Source organism: Mya arenaria, chromosome 5 (genome assembly GCF_026914265.1).
Source record: "Mya arenaria isolate MELC-2E11 chromosome 5, ASM2691426v1".
Classification (NCBI taxonomy): Eukaryota; Metazoa; Mollusca; class Bivalvia; order Myida; family Myidae; genus Mya; species Mya arenaria.
This window is the reverse complement of record NC_069126.1, coordinates 39857299-39874043: the sequence shown is the minus strand read 5'-3', so window position 1 is coordinate 39874043 and position 16745 is coordinate 39857299. Positions and strand designations below refer to the sequence as shown.

The 16745-nt window shown below is 35.0% G+C and overlaps 1 protein-coding gene across 1 annotated transcript in view; it reads right to left on the bottom strand.

The window, feature by feature from the left end:
• LOC128233810 (sortilin-related receptor-like) overlaps positions 1-16745 on the bottom strand; it is a 74840-nt gene that overhangs the window by 30024 nt on the left and 28071 nt on the right. The window contains exons 17-27 of the mRNA XM_052947667.1: positions 13052-13275; positions 11850-12099; positions 8977-9109; positions 7202-7516; positions 6570-6695; positions 6037-6165; positions 5072-5317; positions 4105-4233; positions 2665-2781; positions 2070-2210; positions 413-541 (exon numbers count right to left, since the gene is read on the bottom strand). Coding sequence (XP_052803627.1) covers positions 413-541; positions 2070-2210; positions 2665-2781; positions 4105-4233; positions 5072-5317; positions 6037-6165; positions 6570-6695; positions 7202-7516; positions 8977-9109; positions 11850-12099; positions 13052-13275 — 1939 coding nt within the window. The remainder of the gene's footprint in view (positions 1-412; positions 542-2069; positions 2211-2664; positions 2782-4104; positions 4234-5071; positions 5318-6036; positions 6166-6569; positions 6696-7201; positions 7517-8976; positions 9110-11849; positions 12100-13051; positions 13276-16745) is intronic.

The following is a 16745-nucleotide window of genomic DNA, read 5'->3' as shown; positions in this document are numbered from 1 at the left end:
GGAGACGAACCAACAGTGAAGTTTGGTTTATTCAACCGTATTAAATAGTGAACATCTACTGCATAACATCCTGGGTGCAAGCGTTCTTTAGAAACTGAGCGGTAACAGCTTCTTCACCTCAAGGTCATGGCAACTTTGACCTTTGACCTACTAATCTCAAAATCAAAAGGGGTCATCTACTAGTCATGTCCAAGGAGAAAACCAAGATCCTGGGTGCAAGTGTTCTTTAGTTATTGAGCAGAAACTGTTTCTTCGCCTCAAGGTCACGGTGACCTTGACCTTTGACCTACTGATCTCAAAATTAATAGGAGTCATCTATTAGTCATGACCGATCTCAAAAATCAATAGGGGTCATCTACCATATCCCTTATGCACCGAACCAACAGGGGTGATTGCATTAAATATACCCAACCTGTAGAGTTGCAGTTCACTTCATCTTCCCCTTTTGGGCAGTTCCACTGGCCGTTGCATTTGTCCCGCAGCATGATACAGCCTGACGATCTGTCACAGCGGAAATAGTGCTCTGGATCACATGATGCACCTATTGATTACAAAAGTACATGTTGATGAGTGAATGCTAGAAGGTTCTAAATGCTTCTTTGTCTAGTGTCACTTGTAACATTTAGCTTTGTACCTCTATATATTTAAGTTTATATGAAAATAAGATCATCATCACATCTGACAGTGCTCCAGCCAGGATTTAAAAAAGGCAGGGTGCTAGGCCAGAAAGGGCCCTTTTCATGTGCATCCAATGAGCCATAATTGGGCACTTGTAAGGGCCAATGATCAATTCTTCTTGTGTGTGAGTGTACTACTTTCGATACTTTCAATTTGTTATGAATACCTTAGCTGTCGTCTTTACTTTAGTGTCAAAATTATGTCTATTCAGTATTTTATACTTATTTCTGAAAACAGACTCTGTCAAACAAATGACACAGCAGCATGTAGTGAAGCGGCAGCAGGGTGCTGGAGAAGGGCAACAGGATGCCCCACCCTGCTATAAAAATACAGTAGGGTTCCATCTAGGCCTTTTGACCACAGTGTTGCACTGTGCTGCCCTTTTCACTACTGAAAATGATCCATGCTACACAATCTAAGACTCCAAATCAGAATTTTAGAAAGATAAAAAAAGAAAAAAAGTTTTTATAAAAAAATCAATAAAGAAGTTGTTTTTTTCTATGGCAAATGTAGTAATCACTGTCAAAGCATTCACATGCTCACTAGCCAGAGTATAGGGACTTGCTACAAATTTTCATGTATTGATTTTGAGACATAAACGAAGCACAAATTATTACCTCTTATAACATTTTACTTCTAAATGATAAAATGTCTTACAGTATAATCAAATGCAATTTCACCATCTTTTAGCCATCGTTCTGTGTTTGTCTTTTATCAATGGGCTCTTAATGCCAAAATCTTTTGATCACCTACCAATGGCATAAAATCCCATATTGCCTTCCATAATATTTATTATTGTTTACATTACTGATTTGTTTTATTCCATCAACATAGGAAGTATAAAAATGTAAGTTTTAACTGTATATTGTTGTTTTTCTAACACTAGGAAAGCACCCCAAAACTGCAATGTGGCCTGTACATGCTCCGTAAATGACACTGATAATGGTCTTTTGGCTATCATTTTAAAGCACTTCGTTGATTCATTTTAATTTTGCAATTGTTTATTAGAAGAAGTTGAGACCTAACACAGTTAAAACAGACCCAACCTATCATCAGTATTTTAAGTGCTTCAATAAGGGAATTAGTACTCAACCATGACTGTATTACTAATGGTAATCAGCCTTCAGAAATCATTATTTTCTAAACCACCACCAACTGCTACATTTTAGTAGTCACAGTAGCAACTTAGACCCTTGTTACTAATGTAATCAATTTAAAAATCAGTAATTTAAGCCTTAAATTTCAGCAATTAAAACCAAATATTGTATATCTGCAGACACTTAATTGCTCACCATTACAAGTTTGTTAAGCATAAGCTGGGTCTCAAACTTTCCAGACAGCCCTTGAACATATCAGATGAGCTCAAAACCATCTAATTCAAGTTGCCCTACCTTGACAGTTATTCTCATCCTCTCCATTATGACAGTCTGGTTTCCCGTCACAAACAAGGCCACGTTGAATACACTGGTGCCTGCTCTCCGTGCAAGCAAACTCGTCAAATCTGCAGAATGGGTTTATTGTGGTTGACGTTTCTGAAAAGTTGGTATTTCGTTGTTTTTTATCATGGCTGTAATGTGGGCACTTATAATTTTCTTTGTCAATAAAAAGTAATAAGTTTAAAAAAAATAGTTCCCAAAAGTTTAAAGTTACTTTACAAATGAAGTTAGGTATACCGGTAGCCAAATGTTTTTTGCAGCACTAGATGGTATTACAATTATATTTTTTGCAAAGAAAGTGGTTTAGAATAAAGAGATATTTTTTTTACAACAATAGATATTTGTCAAACATAATGCCCCCCTGAGTGCCATGTTGTCATGATTATTTAGACAGATGTTCCTTCATTATGATATATACCGGACCGCAATTGCAGAAAAGGAAAAGTAAAAGTTTACATTTATATAAGAATTTATTTGTTGGTATGATTCTGTAAATGTATTTGTGTTGAAGCACCAAAGCTCGTGTTATTTACTTCTGTTATTTACTTACGACAATTGAGTTCATCTGACCAGTCGTCACACTCGTTTCGTCCATTACATCGTTGCCACAATGGAATACAGCGATTGTTTCTACACTTGAAATCGCGTGTTGAACAGTTGTTCTGAGCTGAAATAATTTGTTAATCTCATGAGATTTGTAAAAACAAATTAAGGAAGATTTCTTGATAAAGAAGAAATAAATTATAAGAAAATGTTGTGTCTAAAATTTGGATTACACACGCTCCATTAGTAGATAAAGATTTAACCAATGCCCTTAAAGGGACCAGCTCCAGTTTTTGGACCAAAATCTAAAAAAAACACTTATTTTATGATTATTTTAGTCACTGATACCGAAACTGCACAAAAAAACAATAAATTATTAAAGTGTTTGAAAACAACCTGGTCTTAGTGAGGAAAACAATAGAACACTGGCATAAAACCACTCGCCCACATTGACTCTTACATAAGCTGGGGGATAATTTAACCATTATGCCTTTTGTTACAAAATCTTCGACTTACAGAGACAAAATTTGAGCATATTTCAACATTAGTTGACAGGTTCCAGCCATCAGTATCTTAGTTTTAACACTCCTAACCATTTGCCACACTATATTTCGTTATAAAATTATTCTTTTACAAAACATGAGCGAGTCCCTTTAATAATTGTAATAATGTAATTGAACATGATCCAAAATTTGAAAAGTTTGTTGCATTTATTTTAATCTAAATGCGTAATTATGATTTAAAGAAATGATATTTTCACTTATCTTACAGTGCCTTTGTTAATTCAAATTCCCATTAATTCTCAATGCAACAAAATCAGGTTTTAATATGGGCAAATTATAGCCAATTGATTTCTTGGATGAGTATTTTACTTTAGTAAAGAATCTCACGTGTTTTGTTTCCATCAATTCTAAATAAAATTGTTGACCAGTAAACCATTTTTATATTTCTAAAGTGACCTTGACACAACCCCCCTTCAAAAGCAATCCCAAGCTGGCTCTTCACATGAAGTACCTACACACCAACTTTCATTACTATCCATCGATGCTAGCTTAAGTTATTAGGCAGAAACCAATGTTTGATGCCCATCCGCCCGCCCAACGTCATTCCCATTCTCATAACCTGGTATTTGTTAAAAACCTGGTTAAAAAACATTGCAGAGCCCACACCAACAATCATGTCCTTTTCTTAATAGCCTGAAAGTTATTATTGCCAGAGGTATGGAACTAGTTATATATGTGCGTTTTTACAAAATGTTTACCAAGTTTCATTTCAACATCTTGAATACATTTTTTGAGCTATTGCTAAGGTTTTTGCACAATGATGCCTACAACGACATCAAAGCAACAAAAATACCTCAACTTTTTCTCCCCCCAAAATAGACTAGCTAACACATGGGAAAAACTTAGCTCATTATGTCAAGCAAAGCACTCATTCAAACACTTACAGCAGCCAATTTCATCACTATAGTCTCCACAGTCATCAAAACCATCGCATTGTTCATGCCTTGGAATACAGACATGGCCGTTCGCACAGTGGAAATCACATGTTGGTTTGGTGGTGGGATATGCGGGAGCTGTGAATATATACAGCATTGTTAAGTATCATTTTATCACTAAAACCATCACCCTGTTCATTCTACAGAATACATACACAGCTATTAGCACATTCATAATAACATGAAGGTAGTTGGATACAAGGCAGAAGATATACGAAAGCATTTATTAATAATTCATTAGAACTGTTACAATGATTAAGCTATGAAATACACTTGGTCATTACCATGAGTAACTCACAGGGAACAGTGGTGGTGAGATATGGGGATGTTACAACGTATGAATACTTGAGTCAATGCTCATCTGATTTTCTCAGGGGTTCAAAGGCCATAATGCATTAATTCCTAATGCCAATGATAAAAGATGCACTCTTACTCCCAAATAAGATTTACCACAATTTATACAATTGTTAAGATATACCAGAAAGGATGAATACATGTCGTAAACAATGGTTCTTATGAAGGATTCCGAGTTTAATTTGAAAGAAATGAGTGAATATCATTGTATCAAGTAACAATGCAATACCTCAAGTAGTTGCAGAGATATTAACATATGTGTGCTTCCACGCAAAACCTTAACCAGAATTTCTAGGTCGAATAATAAAGGCCTATTATTTGCATTATATTCAAATAATTGTTATCTAACTTCATTAATTTAGTATGTACGATAGTTGGGAATACATATCCAAACTTTCAATGCAATAACTGATGTATTTACTGAGATAATGACTTAAAGGTGCTTACATGCAAAACCTTAACCAAAGTGTGACGCCGCCCCCGACGCCAGGGTGAGTAGTATAGCTCTCCTTATTCTTCGAATAGTCGAGCTAAAAATGTATGTTGAATTATTTTTACACACTTGTGGTTGAATTACAGTTCCGCTCATCACTTCTATCGGGGCAATCGTTATCCCCGTCACAGATCCATGAAGGGTAGATACAGGAAGTCGAGTTCAAACACTGCCACTTGTATGACGGGCAAATTATTTTTGTACAGTTGGCTTCATCAGCGCCGCCAGCACAATTTTGTACGCCGTCACAAATGTTGTCTCGCAAAATACAGTGTGGGAAGCCTGAGGGACAACTGAACTCATTTTCCGTGCAATCTGTAATAAACACAATTGGAGGATAAAAGGTTGCTGTCCACGTTAATTCGTTGTTTCAAGTAGATCACGGTGCAGAAGCTAGTCAAAGCATAATCTTCAAACCTTCCATCTCTATTCTGTTGTGATTATTTTGTATTGTGCATATTACGTATCTGCTGTACTATTATTGCCCCATTTATTCCTTATTATATCTTATAAAAATGTTATATTGAAATGAATACTGCTAAAAGAAAAGTGCATCCTGAACAAGCTGTAAAGCATGAGTAAAACTTGTTTGTATTACTTTCTTGATAGACTAGAAATATGCTCCATTCAATGTCAGGTCTGCCTGGAAAGGTCATGCGGTTGGGTATTAAGCCGCACACATACAGGCTTATGACAAAGAAACTTTCCTGATCTTTATCCAATCCATGAAGCAGAAATGTTTTTTGCCATATTGAGGATGGAGGTATTCCCAGAAGGCTACGGACATTAACCAAGCCACTGCAAGTGGATGCCAAGCCTATTTTGGGTTTTTTAGTCAAAAGGGGCATAACTCTATTTTTTTTAAAGCGTCAGTTATGGGACTTGCTACACATGTTACAATTGTCTCTGGAAACAATTGTGTTCTAAATTTCATAAACTCATCTTGAAGGTTTATGGCTAAGGATTATGAAGATTGTGTGGTCTCAAGTATTTCAACAATGTTTACTACAATACTAAAATAAAAGGTTCTTTACTGATATGCCTGCTGCAGTTACGTTCATCACTGCCATCCGAACAGTCCTCCTCCATATCACAAACCCAGTTCTTGTTGATACAGTGGCCACCGCTGCACGAGAACTTGTCCGCACCACATGTCGGATAAACTGATAATGGCAATGAATGTAAGTGTAAATCGGTTTAAGACATTTATGAAAACGCATCGGTTATGTCATTTATTTTTCTGTCCCTGAAATGCCAGGCATCTTCGATCAAACATAAAATTAAGTATGTAGATGTGGCTGACTAATACAACATTTATGCATGTCAGAAAGTTAATATTAAAAACAGAAGCCATAATAGGAGTGTGAAAAAATTCTATGCATTTCATTGTGGAGATAATAATGCATATGCCATGCCAGAACTGAAATATTAAATTCCATGTTTTCGGACACAATCAAAGTCGAAACCTATCCTTAACAGCACAAAATTTATGGTAGAGCAAAAAATATAATTGATTAGTGATATAACAAAACCGGAACTGGAGAAGAAAACTAAGCTGCAGACTTACTGCAGTTTGACGCTGATCCTTCATCTGAGCTGTCCGGACAGTCATTATCGCCGTCACATTTCCACATTCCGGGAATACATAGACCGTTACCACACGTGAAATAGTCTGCCTCACATGTCACCTTGGCTGTATCAATGTAATAACCAATACAATACTCAGGTTATAGTGTGCGCAATATGTTCATTAAATTTTTAATCTATGTCATAACATTTCCACCAGCTGTTAATACACAGGCTACTACATTTTGTAAAGTAACCTTTAGCACCTGTTACATAAGTTCCAAGATTGGTACCTACAAATTAATACAGTCGAACCCTGCTGGCTTGAACTTGTTTGGCTTGAATTGCTCGTTGGGTCAAACTGGATGTAAAAGCGCGATTTCTATATCATGAAGGTAAGCATTCCCGCTTGGCTCCAATTTCCAAAGCTGGAAGTACTTTTGACAGTCCCTGTGAGTTCGAGCCAATGGGGCTCGACAGTATGCATATCTATGACTAATACATGATGACGGTAACAAATGTCTATTTATTTTTTGCCATTCAAAACCTTTAGAAAGTGACTGAAATAGTTGTGTGTTTTTTTAACAAAATATATAATAATATCGAAAACATTAAAGGGCCAGTAATACTCACGACAATCCATTTCATCGGAGAAATCTCCGCAGTCATTATCCCCATCACATTTCCACAGACTATTTACGCAGCGCAAATTGCTACACTGAAACTCATTTTCTGCGCAAGCCTGCGGGGCACACTTCCCTGAAGCGTTATGAGAGAATCCCTTATCACAGCACTGTTCATTGCTGCCCCCAGCGAACACAGCAAGGGTTGTGTTGGTTCCACATCGGCAGGTACGTGACGGTGTCAAGGTTGAACTGCCCCCACCCGATGGTTTCAGCAGACACAACTCGGAACATGCTCCATTTTCTTTGCATGCGGTGTTGTTCACTGTAATATTGATAAGTAAGGTTAATCATGAATATCCTAATATTGTCAAATTATTCTTTTTCTTTTTGGAACTGCTTAAGAATAACTGTCCATTTATTGGATCATAAAAGCCAATGTCACATGCAATAAAGAAATACATAGACAAAGATTAAAAAAATTTTATTCAAAGTATATATTGTATGCACTTAAGGTTTTTTATAAAGTCATTCAAAAATCGATAATTTACATTTTTGTTCGTAAATATGTTTGTAAAACAATCTGATCATAATATAAAGTCAATATATTTATGGGCTTCATTCTCCGGTCTCATATGAATTATGTTTTATAAATACAGAAACATATTTGACTTAAAACAATATTAACTCGGTTGTATTCTTTTTGGTGTACCTTATATCCTATTACATCATATTTGACGTCATTAAACATTTTTCTCATGTTGTCAAATTTTAAAACTATACCGCTTGGTGGTTCATTACTTTTATGGCAAAACAAATCAAATGTAGAGTAAGCTTGTAGCTTTAAACTATTCAGTTTAAAAATCAGTTGTTAAATATCAAACTAGAGCTATCACAGAATGTGATTAATACCCTGGCATGCCGAAGCATACTAAAATACTCCTTGGACAGAATAATCTAAGAAATCAATAGGAAAGTATTTCACTGAAGGTAAACGTGTCACAGAAGTTGTTAATAATGCAGAGACATGAGTAAGATTGTAAAATATTGGTAATGTAATGTTCCGCCAACTATCACCAGTAAGGATTATATGGCAAAACATTCTAAGTTTAGAAGGTTGCTATGACCTTGACCTCAAAGGTACACATCCTCGTACTATGGTGGTCACTAAAGACAAATTATTTTTAAACCTGACCATGAATTAGAACAGACGGGACACAAACTATTCTCAGTAAGGCTTATATAGCAAAAGATACTAAATTCAGATAATTGTTGTGACACTGACCTTGAAGTAAAGAACACATGTCTTGTGCGATTAACATACTCAAGCTATGGTGGTCACTTCTGCCAAATAATTTTAAAATCCAACCATGAATGAGAAAGTTATGGACTGGACAAAAACATAAAAGAACGACATAGAGACCGACCGATGTCAGAACAAACGTAATTCCTTTATAGCACCACATTTAATTTGTAAAGTTGTGGAATAATAATCATGTTTTCATATGAAGTATTTCATAGGAGATACCCTGAAATATTAAGACAGCAGTGTAATATTTCTCCTACATATAACTGTAAGCCTTGTTTAATAATTTGTTGGGTCATTTCCTATATAAAATAGATCAAGCATTTCACCCCCCTTCCCCATTAAAAAAAGGATTCCATCCTTGCCAAGTTAATAACAGGACAATGTCTAATCTCTCAAGTCTGTATGATACTGTCACCCTACAAAATGATTTTAGATATCATATTTGTCAGTCTGCCTGAAACAAGAGTTTCACTCACAATTCTGTGTGGTACTGTCCATCACCATGAGGCTACGGGTGTTGTAAATGAACGACTGGACGAGGTCACTCCTCATGCATGAATGTTTGTCACAGCTGGAGATGCTGGACGATGTTGCATAAATCAGATTACTCTGTAAGATAACATTTAATCCATCTGTTACATCAACATGTATGCAGCATTCACAGTCTAAATTGGGGTAATAGATGTTAAATTAACATTAATAATTAAAGTCTTACCGAAACTCAATATATATCAATCATTGAACATATACAGCTCATGGCCTTTATTTTTAAAACATCCTTAATTTAAGTTGATTTCTTGAAATGTTCATAGTCAAATTAAAATATTAGTATAAGTATTTTTAAAATAAGCGTTATAATTTTCTATATAGGCCACACCAAATTGATATTTCGTTCCGCGGATTTACCACTCCTATTTTTTTGAAAATGTAAAAAAAATATTTTTATTTTTTTTGTGCGCCCGCACCTTCATTTTGATCGCCAAGCAGATTTTTTTCAGGTAATAATTTATTAAAAGGCTAAAAATAATCAAGTATAATTTTTCTACGCTAGTTTTCGTGTTTTTGTAAAGGGAAGTTACCGATGCGTAGTGTTTTTATACTGTATATCGATCGGTTTAGCATGGGTTTCAATCAAAATGGCGGCTTCCGGTATAAACAATGTGGCTCGAATTTTGGAAATTAAATCTTATTTTTGACAATAAATATGTTTTGAGCATGCTTGAAGTCATTGTTTATCGTCTCATGCACTAAAGGATCATTATTTAAAGCAATCATTATGCAATAAAGCATGTGTTTCTGAGACTGGTAGCGATTGTATTGCGTAATTAGTGACTCGTTTTGAATGGAAATCGGACAGGTCAACTTAACTGTAACATGAGTCATTGTTTGGTCCAAATTGATGTATCAAGCTCATTTTTTATCAATTTCTGACAAAACAACAGTTTTGAACAAATATCTTTTCACAAATAGCGATATAAACACTGGTCTGGATATACCTCAACATAAGTAAGCCTAAGTTTATCTTCTTATATTTTGTTTTTATTTGCAGCATAATCTGTGATTGTAATGCACTTGTCAATTGTAACCACTGCCCCGCCCACCCCTTGCCCTTGTTTCAGGAGTATACCGGGGACAACAGAGGCAATGGGCTGTGTTTTGACCTTTCAGGTGGCCCTGCAGTGCCTAGTGAATGTGATTTTGTCTTCATATTGAAATTAGTCGGGAATGGGCCTCACATAGGTATTCGGGGTTGCGGGGCCATTTGGAAGGGATTTTACCATCAGTGTGTCCCTGCAGGTCGGGTATTTTACCCGGGTTTTGAGAGACCGGAAGTCAAAGTCCCCGCTCTTCCGGACTTAGTGGGGGGGGGGGCATATACAATTGGCTGGTGCATAAAAACATCTAAATAATAAAAAAGTACTCTGAAAAATACCCTTGTTCTTTTTGTTTTAATAAGCACATGTCATTGCATTGCCTGTGACAGCATAATTTGATGTTAAACTGATTCAGGTAGATTTATATAAGTCATTTCAAACTTTTTACTAAAAGCAGGGTTATTTACTATTATGAATGATCGTCATATTAAAGTACGTTTTAATTATTATATAAGAAATTAGATTTATCCATATAATGTTTGTACTAAACACGGATGAATAAATAGTATGTTTTCTGACATTTTCCCAATGTCCATTAGAGGTTCAGTTCAAGATGGCATTAAAATGGGTTTAAGGGCAATTATTTTGAACAATCTTTCTTATTTATATTGAATATAAGGAAAATATATTTTTCGCTCTTCGCTCGCTTCGGTTTTTATGAAAACTGACAAACTTTTATTTTTATTTCTTTTTCGCTCGCTCGCTCCAATTTTTTTTGGCAAAAATCCGAGGAACTAAACATTAATTTGGTGTGGCCATACAGGCATTTAAAAAAGGAGCAACAAATGGATGGGCTGTTTAATCATTCCAACTCATAAAACGTTGCTGCTTTACGCATGAGGGGAGCTAAAAGGAATGGTCCTCAAAATGAAAACTAAATTTACATGGATATGGATTACTGCAAGAAAAACAAACAGCAAAAGACCCATGTCTGTATTTCACCTATTGCAATTTGGCAGTGCTGAGATCTGCTGACGTCATGTCATAACTAGTATCATTGGGCAAAATATGAACTTGTGTGTTATAATAATAAAATGAAACATGTAACTATGAACAATCTTACACAATAAAAATATACAGAATATTATTAGTACTGATTTTTAATCAGGGAGGTTGTACTTGACAAATTTCTCAAATACAATCTCCAAGATCAAAATGCATTAATAACAGGTCACTGTGTATTGCTAGCAATTCCCTGTTGTTGTTTTTTGCCATAGTAAAACTACTTTAAAATGATGCAAATAATTCCCTTATTGGCACTAACCACTAGTACACAAGTTGTTTATTCCTAGTTGACCTAATTCTAGTTATAACAGGAGACATTTTTCCACATGGGAGGTGACATACAAATTTTTTTGATATCGTAGAAACCATGTTTTGTCTGACAAAAAAATTAGAGACAGGCAAAATATCTGAAGGACATATCAAGTTTCATGAAAATAGCTCTAATATGGACGCAGAGTAAACCAATAGTTTCTAAACTCTGAAAACAGTAATTACTAATTATGTTTTAGAGCTTATCCAACAGCATGTGCTTATGCTATGTCGCAGATATTTTGAACCTAAGACTCATTAAATGTACAGCAGCAAATATCATTATTATATAATATTAGCTTTTAAATTTTAATTCAGCCTGAAGAGATTGATTGATTAACTCTATAATAACCCTATTTAAACAAACCACACACATATACCTTGAAAACAGCTAATGCAGAGACTCTACTTGACATGCTCTTGACCAAATTTGGTGAAGAACTGTCAAGTCTGGAGGACATTACACGATGTAAGAACCCTTCCTCAAACCAGTACAGTTTCTCCTCCACTTCGTCCAGGGCGAGAGAGGTTATCGAGCCGCCCGACATCTGGTAAAACGATTTCACAGAGGAGTTTGTGCCATCCATCCAGGATTGTATTATTTGGGCGCCATCTACCCAGTACATCATGCTACAGGAACACAAACATGTTGTTTAAATAATGTAGCAGGGACTCTCTTTCTGAGACTTAAAGATTCACTCTTACTCCGAAATAAGATGTACCAGAATTAATTCAATTGATTCAATTTACAGAAAAGGATAAATAAATATTAAAAACAATGGTTCTTATAGAGGATACCGTATTTAATTTAAAAGAAAGGTGCAGCAAACAAGGTATTTCTACCTTATGTGAAGGTAGTTGATCACTGTAAACCTATAAGGACTCACCAGTCATTTAATATTTGTGCATTTTCAGCTATTAAATACATGGTAACAGTATCAGTTATCAGTAAAGAATATTTTCCATTAATGCATTATTTAGTATAAGTAGTGAAAGGTTTATCACTCAAAATTTAAGTTTGTTATACATGTGTATGTATTGATTTTAAATAAGAGGGTCACTTATGACCCTCAAATCTGTAATCTTATTAATATCTAGGGAGAGCGGTCATTATTTGGCTATATTTGCAATGCCCAAAAGTTTTTAAAAAATCCAACCCTATGAATATGAACAATATTATTAAAGCTGCACTGTCACAGATTGAACGGTAAATTGACAACTTTTTTTATCTTGGAACAAGCCAATTTTTGCGAAAATTCATGGAAACCAGTGATATAAGACTGCTGACAAAAAATTAGATCGCAGATTTTAATATTTAAATTCAAAAACTGATGTTTTATGCATTTTTCTTAAACCGTTAGTAACGATTTAAGCAATAAAATATTTTCAAACGGAAATATGAAAATCCATGATCTGACTTTTTGTCAGCAATCTTATATCATTGGTTTGCAGATATTTAAGCAAAAAATTGCTCTTTCCAAGACAATTTTTTTTTTTTTGTAAAAATGGTTAATCTGTGAGAGTGCAGCTTCAAAATGGCTTCCTAAAATTCAAGTTGAACACTGTATAAAAAGAACAATACCCATGTCGCGGATCCAGCACGAGTGAATGTGGGTTATCCATATAAAGGCCCTTGATGAGTTCCCGCCGGAAGCGGCCATCTTGACGTGATACCTCTAGGACACGATCCCTGCGGTCAATCCAGAACAGATTCTGACCGCTCCAGTCATATGCAAGGGAGGTAATTTCTCCAATACTTGTGTTGTGAAGCACCTGAATTCTTGATTTTCCATCTTCACATAATTTCTGAAAATGTCAGTCATTCTAAGATGATAAAGACCTAAACACGTAACTTCCGATTTCCCCAACATTAATATGGGCTTCTTCATCCACTTCTGTTATTTCTTTCTTTCAAATAGAGGGGTTAATATGTAACAACAGTGCTCCAGCCAGGATTTGAAAAGGGCAGGGTGGAGTTTTGAAAAAGGCATTAGCTACATGAGTCGTGTAGGGGCGATTGGGGGTGGTCGTGGGAGGGTCCAGCCCTGTCACAAGGTGTTGTTGTTTGTTTGTTGTTGTTGTTTTTTGTTTTTTTTTTGGGGGGGGGGGTCTCCCCCTAGAATTTGTTTTGTTTACATACTCAATTTAAATCATTTTCCATGATTTTCAGACTTATACAAAATGGTGTTGTTTTTTCTCTTTAATATCAAAATTAAAATTTGTCTTTTTGTCTGTGGTAGTATGATTGTACTTGTCTGGAGTTTTCTTTAGTGTATGTCACATATTTCTCCTAAAAAGTATGTAAAATGAAGAAAAAAAACAAACACAGTTAAACATTTGAAGCAATCAAATAAATAGATACACAAAAAAAACAAATATGTAGGGGAAAAATCTTAGTTTGGTACGATCGGGATTGGGTACGAATGTTACATTTAGCCTGGCTGTTATTTAATTGTCTTTGGTAAAATAATGTTTAATATGCTGATGTTTTAGAATAAAATGACAGTAAAAATCACTTCCCTGGTTTAAAAAAATCACTTATAAAACATAGCGCATTGATAAAATAACTCCGAAAATCGTTCTGACAAAATGGCGGTTTCAGCGAATTTTGACAAGATTGTGGACATGATAGATAAATGCTACATAAAACATCTACATATTTTTGTGGGTAACAAAGGAATGTTCATCATGAATATTTTACAAATAAACTTTCAAAACTTTTACTGAAAAGGTGATGTATTTGATTGTTTCAGCGCCACCTTTTTTATGTTTACAAATCATCAGTGACCGTCTGCTTCAAATCAACAATTTTTAATTAAAATGGCGAGTTTCGTCAGTACAATACAATTAACAATTATTTTTAAAGATTTGTGCTCGACAACTTTTTTTCACCATCCCATAACATTTTCTATGGCATTTTACGAACTTTCATGATTGAATGAACGAGTTCTCAATGTAATTCTGATTGGCTGACATTCAATAGCCCCGCCTCCTGCCGATGTTTCTGTATTTGGCTCTTCCTAATTATTGGATTAGAAGATGACCGATTATGAATACACAGGTCGTCTGCACACTACACAAATACAAACTTAGCTGTCATATGACTTAGACAAGGCACATGGGAAGATGAAAGGGCAGTACGGCATATTTTAAGCAGACAATGGGGGCATGGTGACACCTAGGGGGAACACTATTATCATAAGTATTACATAATTTGTCTAAATTGTGACAGCAGATTAAGGGCTGCTGCTCTTTCATAATGATTTCAATAGTAAAAAGGGCACTAACGGAATAATTGGCCCTAATAGAGTATTTGTGAAAAGGGCACTACTCAAAAAAGGGGCAGGGCAGTAAGAAAAGGGGCACGGGCGCTGCACCATTAAAAAACGGGCTAGCTGGAGCACTGATTTTGACAAAATTAGATAACAAGGGGTTCACAATTTTTAGGGACAATAGATAACAAAAGATGCCGCAATGCGATAAAACCAGGTTTTCAATAATTTACTAAAGTATTTAAGCCCTTATTGTGAGATTCAGTTTCAACTGTTCTTTAATTTTTAGTAACAAAGACCTTGACTCTAGGAGTTTCTAGGATTAACACATTCTTATGAAAGGTCTCCATAAACTCTTCATTTATACCAAATTTGCTTGCAATATGTCAGCATTAACTTAGTTATTCAGTAACAACCATTTTTCTTTTTTTTTGTTAACAGTGACCTTGACCCTAGGAGCCCCAAATGCAATCCCATAAAAGGTGTGTGGGGGGGAGCTTATATACCCTCGCCATCGGGTTATACCTTTTTTTACAATATTTCTACAGATTTTAATAACATTTTTCTCCTCTTTGATCGTAGCGTGGATGCTTTGGACTATATATATATATATAGGTTATATTCTTCACAATAAGTAAAAATCTATGGTTAAAAATTCAATATTTAAATAATGTCTTAAAAATCTATCACATACATATTAAAATCGAACACTTCAAATACATAAATGGAAATTATACTATACAAACATTTTAGGCTCAGCCTAAATTTATATAAAGAAGATGTCTAAATTTTAAAATAGTCTACAAGAATAAATGTTTAGATACAACGCATCCTTGGCATTATATCAACTAGCTAGTTTGAAAGTATTTTTTTTAAATGACGGATTTCACACTAGCTAGTTCCCTAAACCACCACCATCAGGGATGGGGGCGGTATATGCTGGTTTACACTGAGGTCTATGCCTCAGTGCGTTTGCCTGGAATTTATTATACTTTATTATTTTATTTTTTTAATTTGGTGATTTCTTTATAGTTATCTTTAAAAAGTCTGCATAAACTCTTCCTATATAACAAGTTTGGTCACTAAGTGTCTAACCTTATTAAAATGATTTTGTAACAAAGTTAAGTTTGTCACAGATCTCCCACCCACCTGCCTTGACGCCAGCCTGAATGGCAATAGATATCGTGTAAACTAAGGGACAATAGATAATGAGGGGTAAACAATACTAAGGGACAATAGATAATGAGGGGTAAACAATTATTAGGGATAATAGATAATGAGTGGTAAACAATACTAAGGGACAATAGAAAACGAGGGGTAAACACTTATTATGGACAATAGATAATGAGGGGTAAACAATACTAAGGGACAATAGATAACGAGGAGTAAACAATACTAAAGGACAATAGATAATAAGGGGTAAACAATACTAAGGGACAATAGATAATGAGGGGTAAACAATTATTAGGGACAATAGATAATGAGGGGTAGACAATTATTAGGGATAATAGATAATGAGGGTAAACAATACTAAGGGACAATAGATAATAAGGGGTAAACAATACTAAGGGACAATAGATAATGAGGGGTAAACAATTATTAGGGACAATAGATAATGAGGGGTAGACAATTATTAGGGATAATAGATAATGAGGGGTAAACAATACTAAGGGACAATAGATAATGAGGGGTAGACAATTATTAGGGATAATAGATAATGAGGGGTAAACAATACTAAGGGACAATAGATAATGAGGGGTAAACAATACTAAGGGACAATAGATAATGAGGGGTAAACAATACTAAGGGACAATAGATAATGAGGGGTAAACAATTATTAGGGACAATAGATAATGAGGGGTAAACAATACTAAGGGACAATAGATAATGAGGGGTAAACAATACTAGGGGACAATATATAATGAGGGGTAAACAATTATTAGGGACAATAGATAATGAGGGGTAAACAATACTAAGGGACAATAGATAAAGAGGGGTAAACAA